Source organism: Puccinia triticina, chromosome 11A (genome assembly GCF_026914185.1).
Source record: "Puccinia triticina chromosome 11A, complete sequence".
Taxonomy (NCBI): Eukaryota; Fungi; Basidiomycota; class Pucciniomycetes; order Pucciniales; family Pucciniaceae; genus Puccinia; species Puccinia triticina.
The window spans coordinates 6828233-6846141 of NC_070568.1; the positions used below are offsets into that span (position 1 = coordinate 6828233).

At 46.3% G+C, this 17909-nt stretch overlaps 2 protein-coding genes across 2 annotated transcripts; both read right to left on the reverse strand.

The window, feature by feature from the left end:
* Nucleotides 1-1243: 1243 nt before the first annotated feature.
* On the reverse strand, nt 1244-4051 carry PtA15_11A694 (uncharacterized protein; the record flags this gene model as incomplete). Its single annotated transcript, XM_053161629.1, has 14 exons — nt 1244-1373; nt 1459-1562; nt 1716-1839; nt 1913-1989; nt 2078-2285; nt 2356-2757; nt 2847-2983; nt 3071-3190; nt 3259-3281; nt 3360-3507; nt 3620-3629; nt 3713-3770; nt 3884-3894; nt 3993-4051. The coding sequence occupies 14 exons, from the start codon at nt 4049-4051 to the stop codon at nt 1244-1246; spliced, it is 1611 nt and encodes a 536-aa protein (XP_053025557.1).
* A 5143-nt stretch (nt 4052-9194) lies between these two features.
* On the reverse strand, nt 9195-10448 carry PtA15_11A695 (uncharacterized protein; the record flags this gene model as incomplete). The annotated part of the gene is made up of 4 exons (XM_053161630.1): nt 9195-9198; nt 9287-9458; nt 9527-9742; nt 10337-10448. 4 exons carry the CDS (start codon nt 10446-10448, stop codon nt 9195-9197), a joined length of 504 nt encoding a protein of 167 aa, XP_053025558.1.
* Nucleotides 10449-17909: the final 7461 nt, after the last annotated feature.

The window sequence follows — 17909 nt, forward strand, 5'->3', positions numbered from 1 at the left end:
AGATGTATTTGGTTGAGAACAGGTATTTTTTTGTCTTATATTTGACAGGCCCTGGCCAAAAAAGATTTTTTTTTAGCTTTTGCAATCAAGGATTGCGTGAGACCCGTTGATTAGGTAATGGTGGGTTTGGTCATATTTGATACCCCCTATAGTTGCAGAAACACCAAGAAACTAACAAAGGTGTGCGATTTGGCAACTGATCAGATTGTAGCTGCTGCATAATGGATGTGACCCCAAATATAATATTTCAGGATTTATATGCAGAAAAACTCTCCAATGAAATCTTTTGCGGAAATATTCCTCATTAATCTGTGGTTGATAACAAAAGTAGATAAAAGAAGACCCTGACAGAAGTATGCTAAACCAGGGTAAACTAATTTCAAAAGGCCTTGTATGCATGTAGCATATCAAGGATGATATGCAATATCTTCAGGAAATTTAAGGTCACACCAAATTAACAATTTGTAAAGGATGCTATTATGAGAGAGGTGAGGGGTCAATGTTTCCCTTTCTTAAAAAAAGTAGATTTGGTGACTTCTGATAACATCAATGGTTGAAGTAAAAAAAACAATTCAAACTTTTTGAGACCCCTCATACACCCTGGATTAATCCTAAAACTTGCAATGTTTTTTTTTTCAGGAAGAACATAATGGTGTATGTATAAGACACAATGCCAGCGCTTAGCTGGGATAGAGTAAGGATGTGAGAAAATGGAAAACAGATTTTATAATTGGAGGGAAAGAATCCCAACGCCAAAATGCAAGATTCTCTCACGCGAGAATCTCGTTATTAGGCATAAGCCCCGCTTGCACCTTCGGCTTGGCGGTGCCGCGGGCTTTGTTACGCTCGTTGTATACTCGCTTTGCCGCATACAGGGTGAGGCTGGGCGGCCCCTATGGACTCCACCCACCTCCCGCTGCGCTCCCAGCAAAAAACATTATGACATTCTCTACCATACCGCGAAGCTCTCAAGACAGACAAACCAACTATCAAAGATTATTCCAGGATGTTGCAACAGGTCAGTGATTAATAGAATCTTACTATACATGTGCACCAGGAGGTGGCATGAAGGTTTCTATCTCTTTTTTCCAAAAACAGGAGAGACAACGCGGTACGAACAAAAAAGTTAATCACAATAGATGTGAAGAAACAGTGTGTGGTTACAGTTTCCGCATCATGTGATTACAATTTGTGCAGGGTTGGTTTCACACAAAAAGCAGAAAATTGTACATCTTTGCCAGCTTCAGTTTCTGTGTTTAACTGAAATCATCATAGGGTTTTCCATGGGCAGAGTTAATGAAGCTTTGTACGCCGGAACCTGATATCGACTCGGGATACCTTCTATCATCTCGCTTTTGGGTACATTATCCAACCTGTTATTTAGTGAGATCGTGGGTTTTTGTGATTAGTGAAGCGCTTGATACATAGGGTTTTTTTGATGACCAGATCAAGACCCACCATCCGTCTGAAAATTCTAGCTCGAAGTTTTGGAAAACTTCAACAATCACCTTAACAGCTTCAAACATTGCCAAGTTCATCCCTAAACAAAGCCTTGGCCCACCCTGATTGGATGATAAATTAAAGCGGTGTGTAAATCCATAAAATAATTTTATTGATCCACGAATGAATAAACGCAGAGTTGAAGAGTAAAAATCATCAATCTCTGCGGATAAATATTGGAGTCCAAGAGTATTTGAATGAAATAAATGTCTTACGTTGAATGCATGGAATTTGAACTGTCCAGACTGCTTTATACGACCCGCTTGATCAATCCATCGATCTGGCTTGAATTCTCCACAATCAGGCCATATAGCAGCATCTCGACCCATTTGCCAATCGCTAAATTGAGAAGACCAAAAAGAAAAACATTGTCAGTCCAGCAGATCAAATTAAAGGGATGTACGTTGACAACCTCCATCGAACCGCATCGCCGGCCTGGATTGTCGGTCCTCCAGGAATTTGGTCATCGCCTAAAGCGATCTTTCCATTCTAAGGTAAACAATGATCGATACGATGGTATACGCATCAAAATTTAGAAATAAATACTGTGATGAGAGGGACAGGAAGAATGCCTGACCTTGGGAACGCTAGGATGCAATCTGAGAGTTTCGAGTATCACTGAATAGGGCACAACAAATTGCCTGTGATTCGCGTATGTGACGTGTCTGGAATCATTTACTTCTCCGCCCAGAAGCGTGTTTGCTTCCTCCCGAATTTTGGAAACCAACTCCTTGTTCATCAACAGATGAAAGAAGGACCATGACAGTGTTTGTGCGGTGGTGTCACTTTTTCCGAAATTTGTTTGTCAGTTAAGTTGTACTGTGAACTCAATGTCGTAGGCATTAGATCACGCACCGCCCAGCAAAGAGGAGAGTCATTGCAGTGTCCCTCAACTCAACACGTCCCAAGCCACCTCCACGATCGTCCCGGGCGTTAATAAAGAGAGTTAATAAATCTTCGGGTAGTTCTTGATCTTCTAAACCATTTTGTTGGGATAATAAGGCTATTCGTTCATCAATGAGGGAGTAGGCGAAATCATCGATGACTCGGAGCGAGTTTGTCATGTTTTTCCCCATGGGGCTAATGCTTTCAATCAGCCCCCATCCTACTCTCACTGCCATCCTAAAATCTGATTGATCCTGTGCAAAATTAAACGCGTCCACAAATGGAAGGGTCGACTGGCCAAGCTTAGATGGTGTTGTTGATTTTGATTGACCGCTGTGCTTGGTTCCGATGATCTCCAGATCTTTGCCAAATCTATGTACTCAAAGCGGATTCGATTGAGAGATCCAAATTTCATTTCCGTTAGAGAGCTTGAAAAGCAAAACAAAGGACAAATTACTGACGTCATTTGCACCAATGAATCCAAAGTAAAGCGGAAGAAAAGGTCACAAATATCAATACTGAGCTGTTCTTCGGCAGCAGATTTCAGCTCTTCCGCCAGCCGACCCATGGTCTTAGTGGCGGAAGGCTCAATGATAGTCTTCCAAATAAAATCAAGTGGATATCGATTAGCTAAGCCTATTCATCTTTGCTTCTTTTCAAGTATACATAGATTAGATATGTTTACCTTGAAAGTCTTGACAGTGAAAATTGTCGATGTAGCCTGGCGAGCTCTTTTCCATAATTCACCGTCCGCGACGAAAATACCTTGTCCAAACATGTCCCACATGGGTTGCAGCAGATGACCCTGTGAAATTTAAATCGAGATGGCTCAAGTCCCATTCGGATGGTAGATCAAAATCTATGTTAAAGTACCTTTACATAGTTATCAAAATTGGCTATCAGAGTAAGGTCAGGGCTTTGTGAAATCGCTTGAAGAGCTCCACCCATGATGTTTACTCAGACTATCTGCTTACTTTTCTGCACGTATTCAAGCCAGTCTGGCTTGCTAATGTCAATAATCCGTATTCCGGGGAGGGTAAAACTAAAACCAGGTCCCATCTTTAAAGCTTTGATTGTAAAATCCTCCAAAGGTCGAGATCTATTTTTGATAACCCCTGGGAGCTTGATGAATAAGCGGATGTATGAATGGAGGCGGGGAGAAGCACTCGGTATCGGTATCTAAACCTATCTCAAGTGCTTACATGCGATATGGATCAAAATCAAAGTCGCGTACCTCTCCAAGTCTGAGCAAAAGAATTCAAAGAAAGAGTTAGCAGACGGTGTAAGAAAGGTGTAAGGATGTATCTGAAGATGGAAATCCACGTACAACGGCCATCCAGGCAACTCTGAAAATGCAGGATCATTCCTCTTCTTGGTTCCGATTGCTTGATGAATGTCAATTAAGAAATAATAAAGTGAAACAAGAAACAAAACATTTCTCAGTCATGTCATTGGTCATGAGCCTTGTTGAATCTGCACATTAACTATCAGCACGTACCACGATTGCGACTAGCATCAGCAGACAAGGGGTGGAGTTCATCAGAACCGTCAATGACCAGTCGAGCCCGATTTGTACGAGGAGGGGCAAATGTCAAAAGGGGACTGACTACTTGATCAAAAGGTACACGAGAGTGAGAGCGACCAGGTTCCCCAGAGTAAATATCATGGAAGAGTTGAAATACTGTTGAGTCAACCCAAGCAGGTTTCCTGAAGCCGAGATGATGCCACACTTTCCGGGTGACGACGTGTCCGACCAACTTTCTGGGCGGATTTGAGTGCTGCCTGATGAAATGACAGCCGTTTGGTGACCCCGGCGAGAGTCTAGAATAAGAAAAATCCGATTGGATAACAAAATGAAACAGTTCGGCCCTCTTCTCGGAATAAGCTATCGTTGATTGAGACCACAGCGAACCACCAGCCACTGTTCAGTTTGATGGGGTTATGAATCACAGTTCTTGTTAAACATTCAAGGTGAGCTTACGAGGTTGTGCTGTCCCCCACGCTGTGCTGGCTTAGGTCGCTTTTCCACCGCTGGTCGTTGGGCGCAGAGATTTCACAGTTTAAATAATCACAATTCTGAAGATGATTTCAAAATCAAGGTGAGGAGCAAACCATGCATGACAACAAAGACAAAGGCAGCTCCAACGATGTGTATGATGTCCCCGTGCATGCTTGCCTTTTGCGACTGTGCCCTCAGGTTAATCAAGACTGATCGCCATACACAGTCCACTCGAGCCTTAAAGGCCGGGAGGAACCGAGGGGGTTCTCTAGGAGTTATGCTGCGCGGAAGCGGCAGATGTGATATTGCAGTGCGCGGTGCGCTGCTACATTTTCGATGCTCTAGTGCATCTAGGGGATCCTGGAAGTCCGGGAAGGGCTTCCCGAGATCCCCGTGTACGGGTTGTGGAGAGGGGGAGGTAACAAGAAGTAGTCATGTTACTCCGTCTCTCTTCCATCTCTGCCTCCCTAGCCTGTCCGCGAGGGCTTGAGCCTCAGGGGTAGTGAAGCCTAGCCCACCGGAGAGAAAAGGGAGAGAGAGGAAGAGCAGACGGAGAGAGCCTCCTCTCTGGAGCAGCACACACGGGTGTGTGTCGGCAAGGGTGTAAGACCCATTTCTCTAGGTGAGGAGACCTAGAGCCGAACCCATGCCTGCTGCGGCCCGTGCTGGGTGGATACTTCCCTGAGGGGATCAATTGGTGGATTCATTGCAAGATGGAGTCTCGAGTGATGGGGAGGGCATAGGGCTAGCTATCTCTCCCAGTATCCGGCCAGTTCCTTCAATGCCTTGGAGGCTTCAGCCACTTCTGTTTTTGAGTAATCTCTAATGTAGAGTCGGTAGCATTCCGATTTCCATCGTCCCAACTTGCAGATGTCCTCCTTTGGGACCCCGAAGGCGTTTCTGAGGGAGGCGCCTCCTACTCAAAAGGAATGTCCGGAGACCCCATGGACGCCTAGATCCTTCCATGTCTGAGATAGGAAGACGCAAACCGCCCTCTTGGTTAGGTGAGTCCTGGTGCCATCGTGACCATTGTAGCCGAAAAGGGAAGTATCCGAGTGGGGCAACGCGTTTGCCATCCTGCGTCGTACCGCCGCTACCGGGCAGAGCATGTTGTTGAGACTTCGCAGAGATATAAGCTGGATCTCTCCCGGGGCGGCCGTCTTTGCTCCTTTCAGCGACAAAGTGGCTGTTTCGGCGCCGTCTGCTTTCCCGAAAGATACATCCAATGTGCGCAATTCAGCTGTCTTGTCCAGTGCTCCGGTGCTCTCGCGATATGTGACCTCCAGTAGTCTTGCCATTCCCCAGAATGCGACGATAGCTAGATCTAGGATTGCCTTTTGAAGCTCCGATCCTCCTGCCAAAGCGTTTGCTAGTCGGATTAGGTGTGGGATTCTGATAGCTCCTTTCTTCTCCCTAGGGGGGGTGGTCACATCTACATATGTCGAAGACCTCAAGAGGATAGCAACGGTGGCTCGGGTGTCCTTGGGGTATGGCTCCCTGTGATATAGGTGCCAAGCTAGGAGGCCGGATAAGTATTTCGCTAGCGTGTTCGCGGCTACGTCGTGTTCCGTGGGGGCATCTGCTACTCTTCCCGCCCAGTAGCAAAATTCATAGATATCGTTAGGGCCAAGTGGTAGATGGAAAGGGATCCTGTTGGTTGCTTGAGCGAATTTAATGTACTTTTTAACAGCGGTATTATATGAGAGGAGTGTGTTCCAACGGTAGCTTCTGAGGAAGTGTTTCTCCCAGTCTGAGGGAGCCTCGGCGGAGCAAGAGCCGTCTCTGACAAAATAAGAGATCTTCTCTAGCTCTAAGCGTTGCGGCATCTCACAACAAGAGTAGTGTGGGGGACGCTCCTCTCTGGGTAGATGGAGCTTAAGCCACCTTGAAGGGCAGGTGGGGCATTGTCTTTTATCTTTTATCTATATTTCCTTATCATGCCCGTAAGGGGTTTCAGAAATCCTGATACATGCGTGAGACTAAATCGTCAGGAAGAACTATCGCTAACATGTGTTTTGGCTCACGTCCGGACCTATCTCCGCGCGACAATGCGTCGGCCACGTTCTCTTTAGAGCATACCCTCTTGGCTACTAAGTCTAATTCCATATCTATTAACAGCTCCTGTATCTTTTTCCATTCCTCATTGACACATACGTGTTTTGATTTCTGCCGCGTGATGACTCCTTCCGTCGTCGTGTTATCGGTCCACGCGATGAGGGTCTTCCCGGGGCGGATATTGAGCTGTTCCATTGCAATGAGGCCAAGGCGTATTGCCACCGTTTTGAGCCACGCAATGTCTTTTGGCTTTTCTGGGCCTTTCTCCCATCCTTTTAGCAGTTTAAATTGGGCCCATCGGCGACCTATCGTGACCCCTATGCCGTAGCTCGTCGATGCATCACCCACCCACCCAATTTCGGTCGGGTCCGGGTTGCGGATCATCCTGGTTTCCTTGTAGTTTAGCAGTGTTTTAAACCAGAACTCCATATCGATCCTTGCGCCCTTTGGGATCGGTAGTTCTTTGCTCCGTACTTTCCAGCCGTTCATCCACCCGTACAGGCCGTTCAAGTAGCAACGGAGTTGAGGTAGTATGTATGTTACGTGATTCAGGTGGCCGGCCATTTTCTCAATGTGCTTGAAAGGAAAGACTTGGCCGGGTTCTAGGAGGTCTTTGACCTGTTGTACTCGCTGAAACCGTTTGTCTTGTGGAAGGCGTACCGTTTTTCTGGTCGCGTTCCAGATGAATCCTATGTATTTCTGTTCCTCCTGAAATGGGACGAACTTCATGACATTTGTCTTCACTCCAAGCTCGTCGGACCAAGCAACTATCTGTTCCATTTCCAGGGGCTCCGTTGCTTTCTTGACAAATAAGTTGTCGTCTACCCAGCGGAAGACGTTCACGAGCCGGAATTTGCTCAGCATTAGCAATTTTCATGCGTCCGCTGGTCGGCCAAATGAGCCGCATCCCGCCACGCCGCCAAAGGCGATCCTTGTGTCTATGAGGATTTTGTCATCGAAGTTCCTAATCATCAGATATGGCCACTGGGATCTGGCCGTAGGGATTTGGCGGTATGCCTTTTCCCAGTCAAATATGGCTAGGAGGAATGGTTCTTTTTGTCGTCGGAAAAATCGGGATACTGACTCGAAGTCATCCCAGGTAGTCATGTAGTCCTTCTTGTCGACAAACGAGTTCACCGATGGCGTATCTGGGTCACCCCTTGGGAAAGAGAGGTCGTTGATAGGCCTTACTGAGCCATCCCCGTTCACCACGGCGCCTAACGGGTTCGTCCTAAAGAAACCGAATTTCTTGTGGACCTGTTCCAGTTTGTACGGCCCGAACATTCGTCCTGCCTCTATTTCCTTTGTAATTGAATCTTCTATCTTTTCTTTTGCCCGGAGTGCTGATTGGTGATTGGGTGGAGCAAAGAAAGGGACTTGCATCAGGTGGTCGTGTGCCGGGATCCCTTGGTCGAAACCTTCACGGAAGCCATCTATGACGTCTTGGTATTCTTCTAGGAGGCCGGCTCTTTTTAGGCTCCTCTCCCATTCCTCAACGTTCATCTCACACTTAATCTTGGATGGCCACCGCGGCTCCGGGCCAGCGCTCACATGGTTTTCCTCACCGGGCTCTTGGTCCATCTCGTGACTGTCGCTGGTTGTTTCACAAAGCTCACAGTCAGAAATTCTGGCTTCTATTTTATTTCACGGAAATTCCATATGCGGTTCATTTCTCAGAGATAGGGAAAAGGAGACAATTGGATCAGTTGGGAGGGGCCCTTAAATGGGGAGGGATCTTAACAATTAGGTTGGGGGATAGGAGTGAAACTAGAAGGAAAAAGGGGGTGAGGGGAAAGAGGGGGGAGGTGGGGAGCAAGCGGGGATGCAATCAGGAAGGGGAGGAAGATGAAAAGAAAATAGGGGGGGGGTTCCTTGTGCGGTCGTATTCACCTGTACTTGGCGAGTTGTCCATCGCCTGGCTGTCCTGCATTCCGGATGCTTCTCGGATCAATGTAGTTTGGATCGAACTGATTGCCCTTGTAGCCTCCCTTAGCTGGCCTTGTCGGGACCTGGGATCCTGCGGGGGCTGTTGGGGGTTTCGGAGGTAGGTTCGCCTTCCCTCTGTCTGAGTTCTGGTTAGCGACCTGTTTAGGCGGAGCCGGGGCTGCTGGGACTGGTTTCGCTCCTGTATGTACATCCCACTTGCACCTCGGTCCTCCTATGGCGTACGGGTTGCACCTCACCCCGATCTCATCAAAATCTTTCGCCTCACCATATGCGTCGTCTGCGGTATCTTGCTTGAATATTGAGATGTCGGAAAATGACTCTTCTCCGCCGCTTTCTGGTCAAAAAGCAAACACGTTGTTCCTGATCCGAATGTCGTATCAGAGTCCAACCATGAAGCCGTGTCTCTTCATCAGCCTGTCGCAGTGGCTCTTGTGGATGAGGAGCCACTCCGCTAGGGTCTTGTACTTGTACTTGATGCCTAGTGTTTCGCGGGCGCAGGCGTGGTTGAGTGTCCAGTCGATGAAGGTTTGTCGCCATTCGTCTGGGACCGGAAACCCGTGGTAGCGGAGTCCTTTCTCTGCTGCCGTCTCGTCCGTTTTTGGTCTGTTTAGTGACTGGTAGACCAGGGCCTTCTCTTGCCATTCCTTATTGAAAATGGTGAAGGGGAGAGGGCCCTTCAGCTCGAGTATCAGTTTATGGAAGTAGGGGGTGAATCCCCCGTCGTCGTGGCTGTTGGAGACGCCCCAGACGAACTTCGTGGTGCCGACCTGAGTATCTGATCGCTCCTCTGCCGGTCGCTTCAATGGGATTAGCTGGAGTCCGTCTTGGGCTTTTGGGCGTTCTATGACTCCCGTTGCTGTTCTTTCTCTTCCTCCCGTAGCCTTCGTCCTCTCCGCCAACTTGTCCCACATCCCTAACAATTGGTCGGCCTTTCCTTCGTCGCCCTCCTCTTGTGCCTTGAGCGCTTTCTCGAGAATCATGTCCGCGGCTCTCTCTTTTGCCACCCTCGGATCTTCTTGGAGTTCGATAATGGCGCCATCGTCTTCTTCCTCTCTTCCTGCGTCCTCAATCGCTGTTTTTTTTTTTTTTTTTTTAGTTCCTCTTTGTATTTCCGGGTCTTGGGGATGAAATTTAGCTTACTGTGTGTCGCTCCCAAGGCTCTTGCCATTTCTGGGTCTTGTTGGCCGAGCTCGGTCGCTGTTTCGACGACTTCGCGGCTTGGAGTTTCTTTAGCTTTCTTTGGCTGTTTGACTGTGGCCTTCTTTGGGGCTGTGGTCTTCGCCGCTCTTGGGGGGTTTGTTTTGGGGGCTGGGGCGCTCTGAGCTGCTGGTGCCTGGGTGGTTGGGATGCTGGGGTCTGTTTGAATATCGTCTGGAGGAGTGGGGTTTGAGGGGGCATGTTGTGTGGTATCTACTGCTAATTCTGTCGATGCTTTGAGTTGGTTGCTGGTTTCTGCTATGGGATTAGACATTGTATGGGGTTTTTATTGACGGAAGGTTTGTGGGATCGGAGTGTGGGATTTACGGTTGGGATTTACGGAAAGAAAGAAGGGGGAAATTCAAGGTTTAGTGTCGTCGTTGGCTGCAGTTTGAATTGTATCCCTCTATTATTTGAAAAGAAAATAGTATGGTTCTTGAGTCTTTGCAGACTGGGTAAGCTGTACTAAGGGATCAAGAAAGGGAGGGTGCCGGACAGAAGGGCGAGTTCGCAGGGGGGAAGAGACCGTCTCCGAATGTCTAGCGGGCAGGTCTCTCTTTTGGTTCCTCCCTATACTCGCCAGGGCGTCGTTCCGCCTCTGAAGAGGCGTGACCCCAGTATCATCTCAGATCCTTACAGGGTACCCTGCCCTTGAGTTACGGGGACGGGTCCCTGTCGCGCTGGCTCGTATGGGGTAGACGGCCCCGTGGACCAATCCCACCTCCCGTTACACTCCCGGTAAAAGAACATCACGCGGGAAACATGGTTTTTCGGTTTTCCATGCATAGGCCGAAAAAATCGAGACCGCCCCGTCCTGGCCGTGCAACCTCGCACTGCTGCCTCCACTACCATTAATGCCTTTCATGAAAACCGAGGTTTGTTGGACCGTTTAATCAACCAATAGGCGGGGTTTACTGGCCCCATTTGGCAGCGATATAATCGCGCAATATACACAATCAACTAGATCAGGCCAAGGCGGCTTCAAGTCCCTCGCTTCGGAGGGCCATGGCAGCCTGGGCTGGTGCGAACTTCGCACCAGCCCAAGACTGCCATGCTGCGAAGCGCACTCGCGCGAAGCGCGACCCCCTTTTTGCCGGAACATTGGTAGTCAACAGCTACTGCGATTTATCGGATGTCCCCCCGAGAGAGGCTACATCCTTTAGTGTATCCCTCCGTCTCTCGGGGGGAGGTGCTGGGAGTGCTAGGAAGATTGGCTAAGAAGAAGGCATTGGGCCCCGATTGAATCCCTAATGAAATTCTCACAATAGTTAAGGACAAAGTGGCTGACACCCTCGCCTCACTATTTAATCGGTGCATTAGGGAGGACTGCTTCCCTACGGCGTGGCGATCCGCGACCACTGTGATCATAAGGAAATTTGGAAAGTCGGACTACACTAACCCAGGGGCGTACCGGCCTATAGCCCTCCTCAGCACCCTCAGCAAAGTGTTTGAGTCCATCATCGCTGACCGCGTCACCTTTTGGGCAGAATCTAAAGACATCATCCCCAACGGACACTTGGGTGGCCGCCGAGGAAAGGGCTGCAAGGCCGCACTCATGGCACTCACCATGTGGATCAAACGGAAATGGAGCGAGGGTAAGACAGTCACGGGATCGTTCCTTGATGTGAAGTCGGTGTACCCTTCAGTCAACCCCCACCGCCTGGTTCATTCCCTTTGGCAGAAGGGGTGCCCCACTTACCTGTGGAAAATCATAGACAGTTTTTTTTTTGGATAAGCGGCGTACCAAGCTCTGCCTCTCGGACTATGAATCAGCTGAGTTTAACTGGGATGAGGGACTCCCGCAGGGCTTGCCCTTATCAGTTATCCTCTATATCCTGTATAATTCCGACCTGCTGATAAAGTCCTTCAATTTTGATGGGGAAAAAGTCTCTCTAGGCTTCATCAACAATGTGGTTCATCTCACGGCAGGTAGGACCTGCGGTGAGGCCAGAACACGGTTGGCACAACTTGGCAAGGGGTCACTGCAGTGGGGCAGGACTCATGGCACCATCTTTGACAGCAAGAAGGCACAGTTTATGGTTTTCACACATTCTAGATTGGCTAAGTCCCATTTCCTTTTTGACGGACAAGAGCTCAAACCACAGCAAGAGGTGAAGTGGCTGGGCTTGTGGGTGGATGAAAAGTTGACATTCAGCAAACAGGTCCCACAGGTTAAAACATGTTTTTTCCTACAGTTGTACCTAGAAAACAAGAGAATTCTACACAACATTGTGTTGAGTCCCAAATCAATTCTGACTGAATTTTGAATCACTTCTTCATCCACTTTACAATTCATTTAGGGATTAGTTACTAATCCAAATCAGGCCCACATCCGACCAAAAACTCACATACACCACCCCCAAAAGGAAGGCAATGTGCACACATTGCCATGTTCAATACGTTTAAGGTGTTCAAAGTTGAAATCATAAAATTTTCATTACATAAAATCATAAAATCATAAAACTTTCAAATGATCATTTCATATGTACCATCTTAGAAATGTTGCTCTAATTTGAGTGTTTGGGTGTACATATTTTTTTCACCTCAGAATTTTATGGTTTTATGGTGTTATGATTTTATGCAAGTCAACTTTGAACACCCTAATTGTTAATACCAAGGCATTTCACATGGCTAACCTAGTTATTACAGATTATTAACCTTGTTGTTCCAGAAGTTTTTTACAGAAGTTTAACCCTCTTACAAGAGCTTAATTCAGTTGTCACAGAAGTTGAAACCATGTAATAAAAAAATCAAGAAGAAATTTTAAGTGATTATTATGATGAAAATATTTTTTGGTGTGGTTTAAAACTCATGCCCTGGAGTACCCTGTCATTGGTTTAAAATCCTTGGAAAGTGCATTAGCCCCATGTGTAGGAACCTATCTTCAGGGTTTATCATTCTGAAATCCCCATTTAGTTGTTGTATTTTATCCAAATGGAGGTACCATAAAAGATTTGATAACACACTTCATATATATATATATATATATATATATATAATACTCTTTAATTGTCCTTGTATTGAAAATAAAATTGTTGATAATGTGTTTTCTCAAATCAGTTTTACTGCTTAGTTGTTGTTTTTCTATCATAAATTCATTTCCTCTTTGAAATTAGATAAATGCTTTTGTGTAAAAAATGGCTGAAACAGGCCAGGTGACTTTGGAAAATCATCCAAGTAAGATCCTTTGGGTGGAGGTTGCAGCACTGTAACCCCTACCTGATCCCAGCAGGTATTACCCTGTCTGGTCCAGGAGGGTCCAGGAGGTTATGGGGTGCCGGACGCCTTGGGTACACTTCTGGGCGCGCTGTAACCCTGGAACATGTACCAGGGCTTCACAGGTATATCATGTCCATTCCCGCTGGGTTCAGGTCACGGGACAACCCTAAATTTAAACAGCCGGGTACCCCGCGAGTTCTAGCCTAGGTGCACCTCTATGCTAAAAGCGACTTTGGACGATTGTCCAAATTCACTCGGCCTTGATTTGGCCTCGCTGATGAAGTGTAAACTCCATTTTGATTCAAAAAGAGGTATGACCTCCATTTGGACCTCCATCAAATGGAGGTTGTACCCCCATCAGATAGAGGTTGTACCCCCATCAAATGGAGGTTGTACACCCATTGGTTGGAAGTACAACCTCTGCTCATCGGATGTTGCACTCACATTCAAGTTTTTACTATGCGCGCGCCATAAAGGGTGTAGACAAGTGTGTACGCCATTGTGTTTGGCGGGCAGGGACACGTACGCCAAGAAACCCGGTCCTCAGTCCCGTACGCCTGCATAATTGGTGTACGGGACTGGGTACACCAATTCCCCAAACTTCAGCTCGCCGAGAGGAATACATACCTCTTGGCGAGATGGACTTTGAACAGCTCGCCAAGAGGAATACATACCTCTTGGAGAGATGGAATTTGACCGGCTCGCCAAGAGAAATACAAAACGCTTGGCAAGATGGATTTGTACCATCTTGCCAAGCAGAATACATCGCTCTTGGTGAGCTGGGCTTAGGCCAGCTCACCGGGAAGAATACCCTTGGCGAGCTGGTTTACAAATTCACCTCGCCGGGAGGTATGTATTCCTCCCAGAGAGCTGGTACAAATTCATCTCACATAGAGATATATATTTCTCTTGGCGAGCTGGAATTTTACCAGCGTGCCGGGGTGTCTTGGCGTACTTTTCCCTGCACGCCAAAACCCAATGGCATACACACCTGTGTACGGCTTTTTGGTGCGCACATAGGAAAAATTTGGTGTGCATTTAGCATGACCCAAAAGAAAAAAGAAAAGAGAAAAAGAGAGTTGGAACTCTATTCCAACTTCCCTTCCAAGAGGGGGATTGTATTTCTGACTCACAAGAAGCTGCAAGACCCACATTCAAAATTTTAGATGGGCCAAGGTGGTGTAAGCAACCTCCTGGGAGCCAGAATCCTAATTCAAGTGAGTTTTTAATTTAAGTCCATAAATAATTACATATCTTATTAGAAACTGCACACCTTTGGGATTCTTCAAGGTAGAAGGTAGAAAAAAGCATGTATGATCTTTTTAGGTTCAAAGTTGAGAATATATAAGAAAAATATACAACAAAAGTTTCAGAAGGATTTGCTCTGTTTACAAATGTTGTTATATATATATTTCAGCATGGCAATGTGCAGTCATTGCCTTCTTTTTTTGGGTGGTGATAAAATTCAGCTCTGGCACTCCCTGGGGAGTGGCAACATATCTCCCCTGGTGTTTCTAAGCAGTACATTCAAGGTTCCACTCAGTCTACATATCAGAGGCATAAGCACGCATGCTTATCCCCATTTTCACTGCATTCTGCACATTCTGTGTTGAGAGGAAATTCTAAGCCGCTAGCCCCATATAAATCACCACAATGGGTACTGGAGAGCAGTGACGGGTACCTGCCAAGCAGTGCCAGGTACCTGTTGGCCATCTCTAATCCCTGTGCCAAACCTAAGGCAATGCTGAGTGTCAGTATGGTGTGCCAAGAGGTGCATAATAGAAGATATGTGCTTACCTTTGATGGTCAGGAACTTGGCCTCTGAGGTGTATCTTGGTCACTGTGTCCAGGGTGTCAAGAGGGGCAGGGACAGTCTCAGCTCTTGGAGGGCGGGACAGGTGGCCATGCAAGCTGAGGGAGAGCTTACAAAGCCATAGAGTGCCAAACTGAAGACAATGAATTCAACCCTGTGAAATGTTATCCAACAGAGTCAAGTGTCACATTTTCCAATCTTGTTGGTTGTGGGCTTGTAGAGCAAAAAGAGGACGGGCATCAAGCTGTATTGTTAGAGGTTTTTTGGGTCCAGCAACAAGTAGCAAGTCAAGTGGGGCAAGGTGTTTTGCTTGAGGAGCGCCAGGATCTCACACCGGTCCTGGTTGTTTTCTAACATCTCTAGCCGCTTTAATATTTTTTGTGGTTTTTCAGCGGTATACTGCTTGAGGACCCATGGTACCCGCCAGGCGGTGTAAGACTCAAAAGTGGTTGTGAAACCCTTTTGCTGAATGGAGAAGGGGATGAAGGAGGTGCAAGCTTTGCCCTTTTAGACTACCAGCTACAAGACCCACCAAGGTAAGCTTGGCAAGTTTTAGTAAGTGATAGGAGTGGTTAGCTCAAGATAAGTTTCTCGTGACACAGTATAAAAAGGTTGTTATTCAGTATGTAAGAGTTGTTATATGTAAGTAAGAGGGTTGATTGGGTACATAAGTGTTTTGGGTGATGGGTGAGTATAAAACTTGATGAGTAATACACTGAGGAACTACAAATGGGGGTGAAGAGAGCTCCTTATTTAGATAAATGTGAGGGATTTTGGCTCCAGGGCAGCCCCTGAGTGAGGTATTTTAGCTGGCCTGGGCTGTACAGCATGAGGGAGTTAAGAGGGAGTGGCTGTGTACAATTTATGCAAGGGGTGCATACATGAGGAGGGGCTGTGCCAGATAATGTCATAATTTATGCAAGGGGTGCATAAGCCGTGCAGGGAATGATCAGGTGATGTAATAAGACCAAAAAAAGTGGAGTTAGAAGGAACTAGAATGCGGGGAACCATTCAGTTGAAGGGGCACAGCCTGCAGGGGCAGTGCTGCATGATGTCATGTACATAACAAACAAACCCAAACAAATATATGTAGTGGGGATAGAATGGTGTGGGGAATGTGACTTGAGGTGCCTGACAGGTGGTTGACTGGGTGCTACAGGTTGTCCAGAGGGTCTAACTTCCAGTGTAGTGGGGCTCCAGTGATTCTTCCAGTGGGGAATAGGGGTTAATTTAGCCGTGGAGTCCATTTATGGTGTCCAATGGATGGTATCACTGCCAGCATAATTGGCTGGGTTGAGGTTATCCCAGTTAAACTGGGATGAACTCAACCAATTTAAACTTGGTTGATCTCAACTGATGAAATATAAATCCAAGGGACCCCCCTTGGTTTTATATTTCATTGGATGAGATCAACCCATTCTAAATTGGTTGAGTGCATCCCAGTTAAACTGGGATGACTTCATCCCAGCCAAATATGCTGGCAGTGTATCTTGAGGCCTTCTATATGTACATGAGAAAAACTTTTGATTTTTCACATTTTCAAGTACCACAGCGGTGCCAGGTGTGGTACCAACAGCAAAGGGTAGTTATGTTATTTTATGTTATCCACACAATTTGGGAAAAATAACTAACTTCTTTACCTGGGGCTCCCCGTTACTTTACTAATAACAGAATTGTAAGCCCCAATGTGGTAGACAGAAGTGAAAAATCAAAAGTTTTTTTAGAAAATATATGTACTCACCCTAGGCCCCAGGATACCATTAAACAGACCTCAGAAATGGATTCTAAAGAAAATTTTACCCCTAGTCACCACTAGAAGAAACACCCAAACCCCACTGGATTGCAAGTTACACCCTGCTGGACCCCTCAAGGATACAGCCAGCCCCGGTCATCAACCTGTCACACCCCTCAAGTAACCTTTCCCAGGTATACACATAATCAGCACCAGCCAATCACATATTTCTTTCTTTCCCCCTTACCTCCACTGCATATGTAGGGGACCAACCCCATGTCTTCTGTATTTGACACAAGGCAATAGTCCCCAATTTTGGGGCTCCAGGGAGTGTGAAATAATAAATCCATTGAGTCTGCTCAAATGGACTCAGGGACCCAACAGGCCATAGGTTGAAGGGGTGAAGGTTCTGTTCATGAAAATGTGGAGTAAGATGTGGTTAATACAAAAGAAGAGCATTGACGCCAGCATGACTTGCATACCAACGCTGGGGTTACTTGCATGACATATATTTTTACTGGTTTGTTTGACCCCCAGAGGCCATTTCTTTAGTTATATTTATATTTCCCCGCTTCATTTATGCACCCCTTGCAGCTGTATGCAGTCTTCTGACCCCATTTCTGCACTCCTTGCATTAGTCTGACACCCTTCATGCACCCCTTGCATGAGGTTGGCGTTGGCGTGGTCATGTATATGATGCTGCATATGCAATAGTTTATATTATATCTATCATTGGATTTACTCTTATTTTTATTATCTTTTTATACCTCATATACGGTACATAAACACCCACCCCTTTATTTGACGTTTCCCCACTTTGTTTATGCACTACTTGCATTAGTATGACATTGTCTTTCATTTCTCACCCCACATTTTGCCTGTATTTAGTATCTTCTGACACCACTTGTACACAGCCCACCAGCTACAAACCCTCATCCAGGGTCCCCCTTGTAGCTAAAGTCCCTCACATTTTTCTCTATAAGGAGCTCTCTCCCCCAGTTGTTTTTCCCTCAGTTCAGTACTCGCCAGTACCATTACCACCCTCCATTAGGGGGGTTCACAATTGAATTATTTAAAACTTTGGAGGTCAATTTAAGGCCTTTATGAACATAATTTTAAAATTTTGGCAAGATGTCCAGCAAAAGGTGGGACTGATCAATCAGTGCAACTTATCAACTTTTTAAAAATATGTTCATAAACAGGTTAAAATGGGTCCTAAAGTTTTACAAATTTCAATTGTGAACCCCCCTATTATAAAAACCCTCATAACACCCCATAACATCCCTTATATTTGCAAATAACCAAAGTTCCAAACTCACTCTCATAATTCTCATATCTCTTGGTTGACATATCACAAGACATGGCTACTCAATCCATTGGTTCTAAACCAAATATTAATTCACCATTATCTTTGGTTTGGAACAAATGGGAGGGCAGAGGTGTCTGAAACACGGAAAACAAGGTTAGTACACACTTCTGACCAGTTATGCCCAATTTGTTTTTCATATACCCCCTATTCCCTAATCCCTAATCCTTAACCCCTAAAAACCTGCCCCCTAACC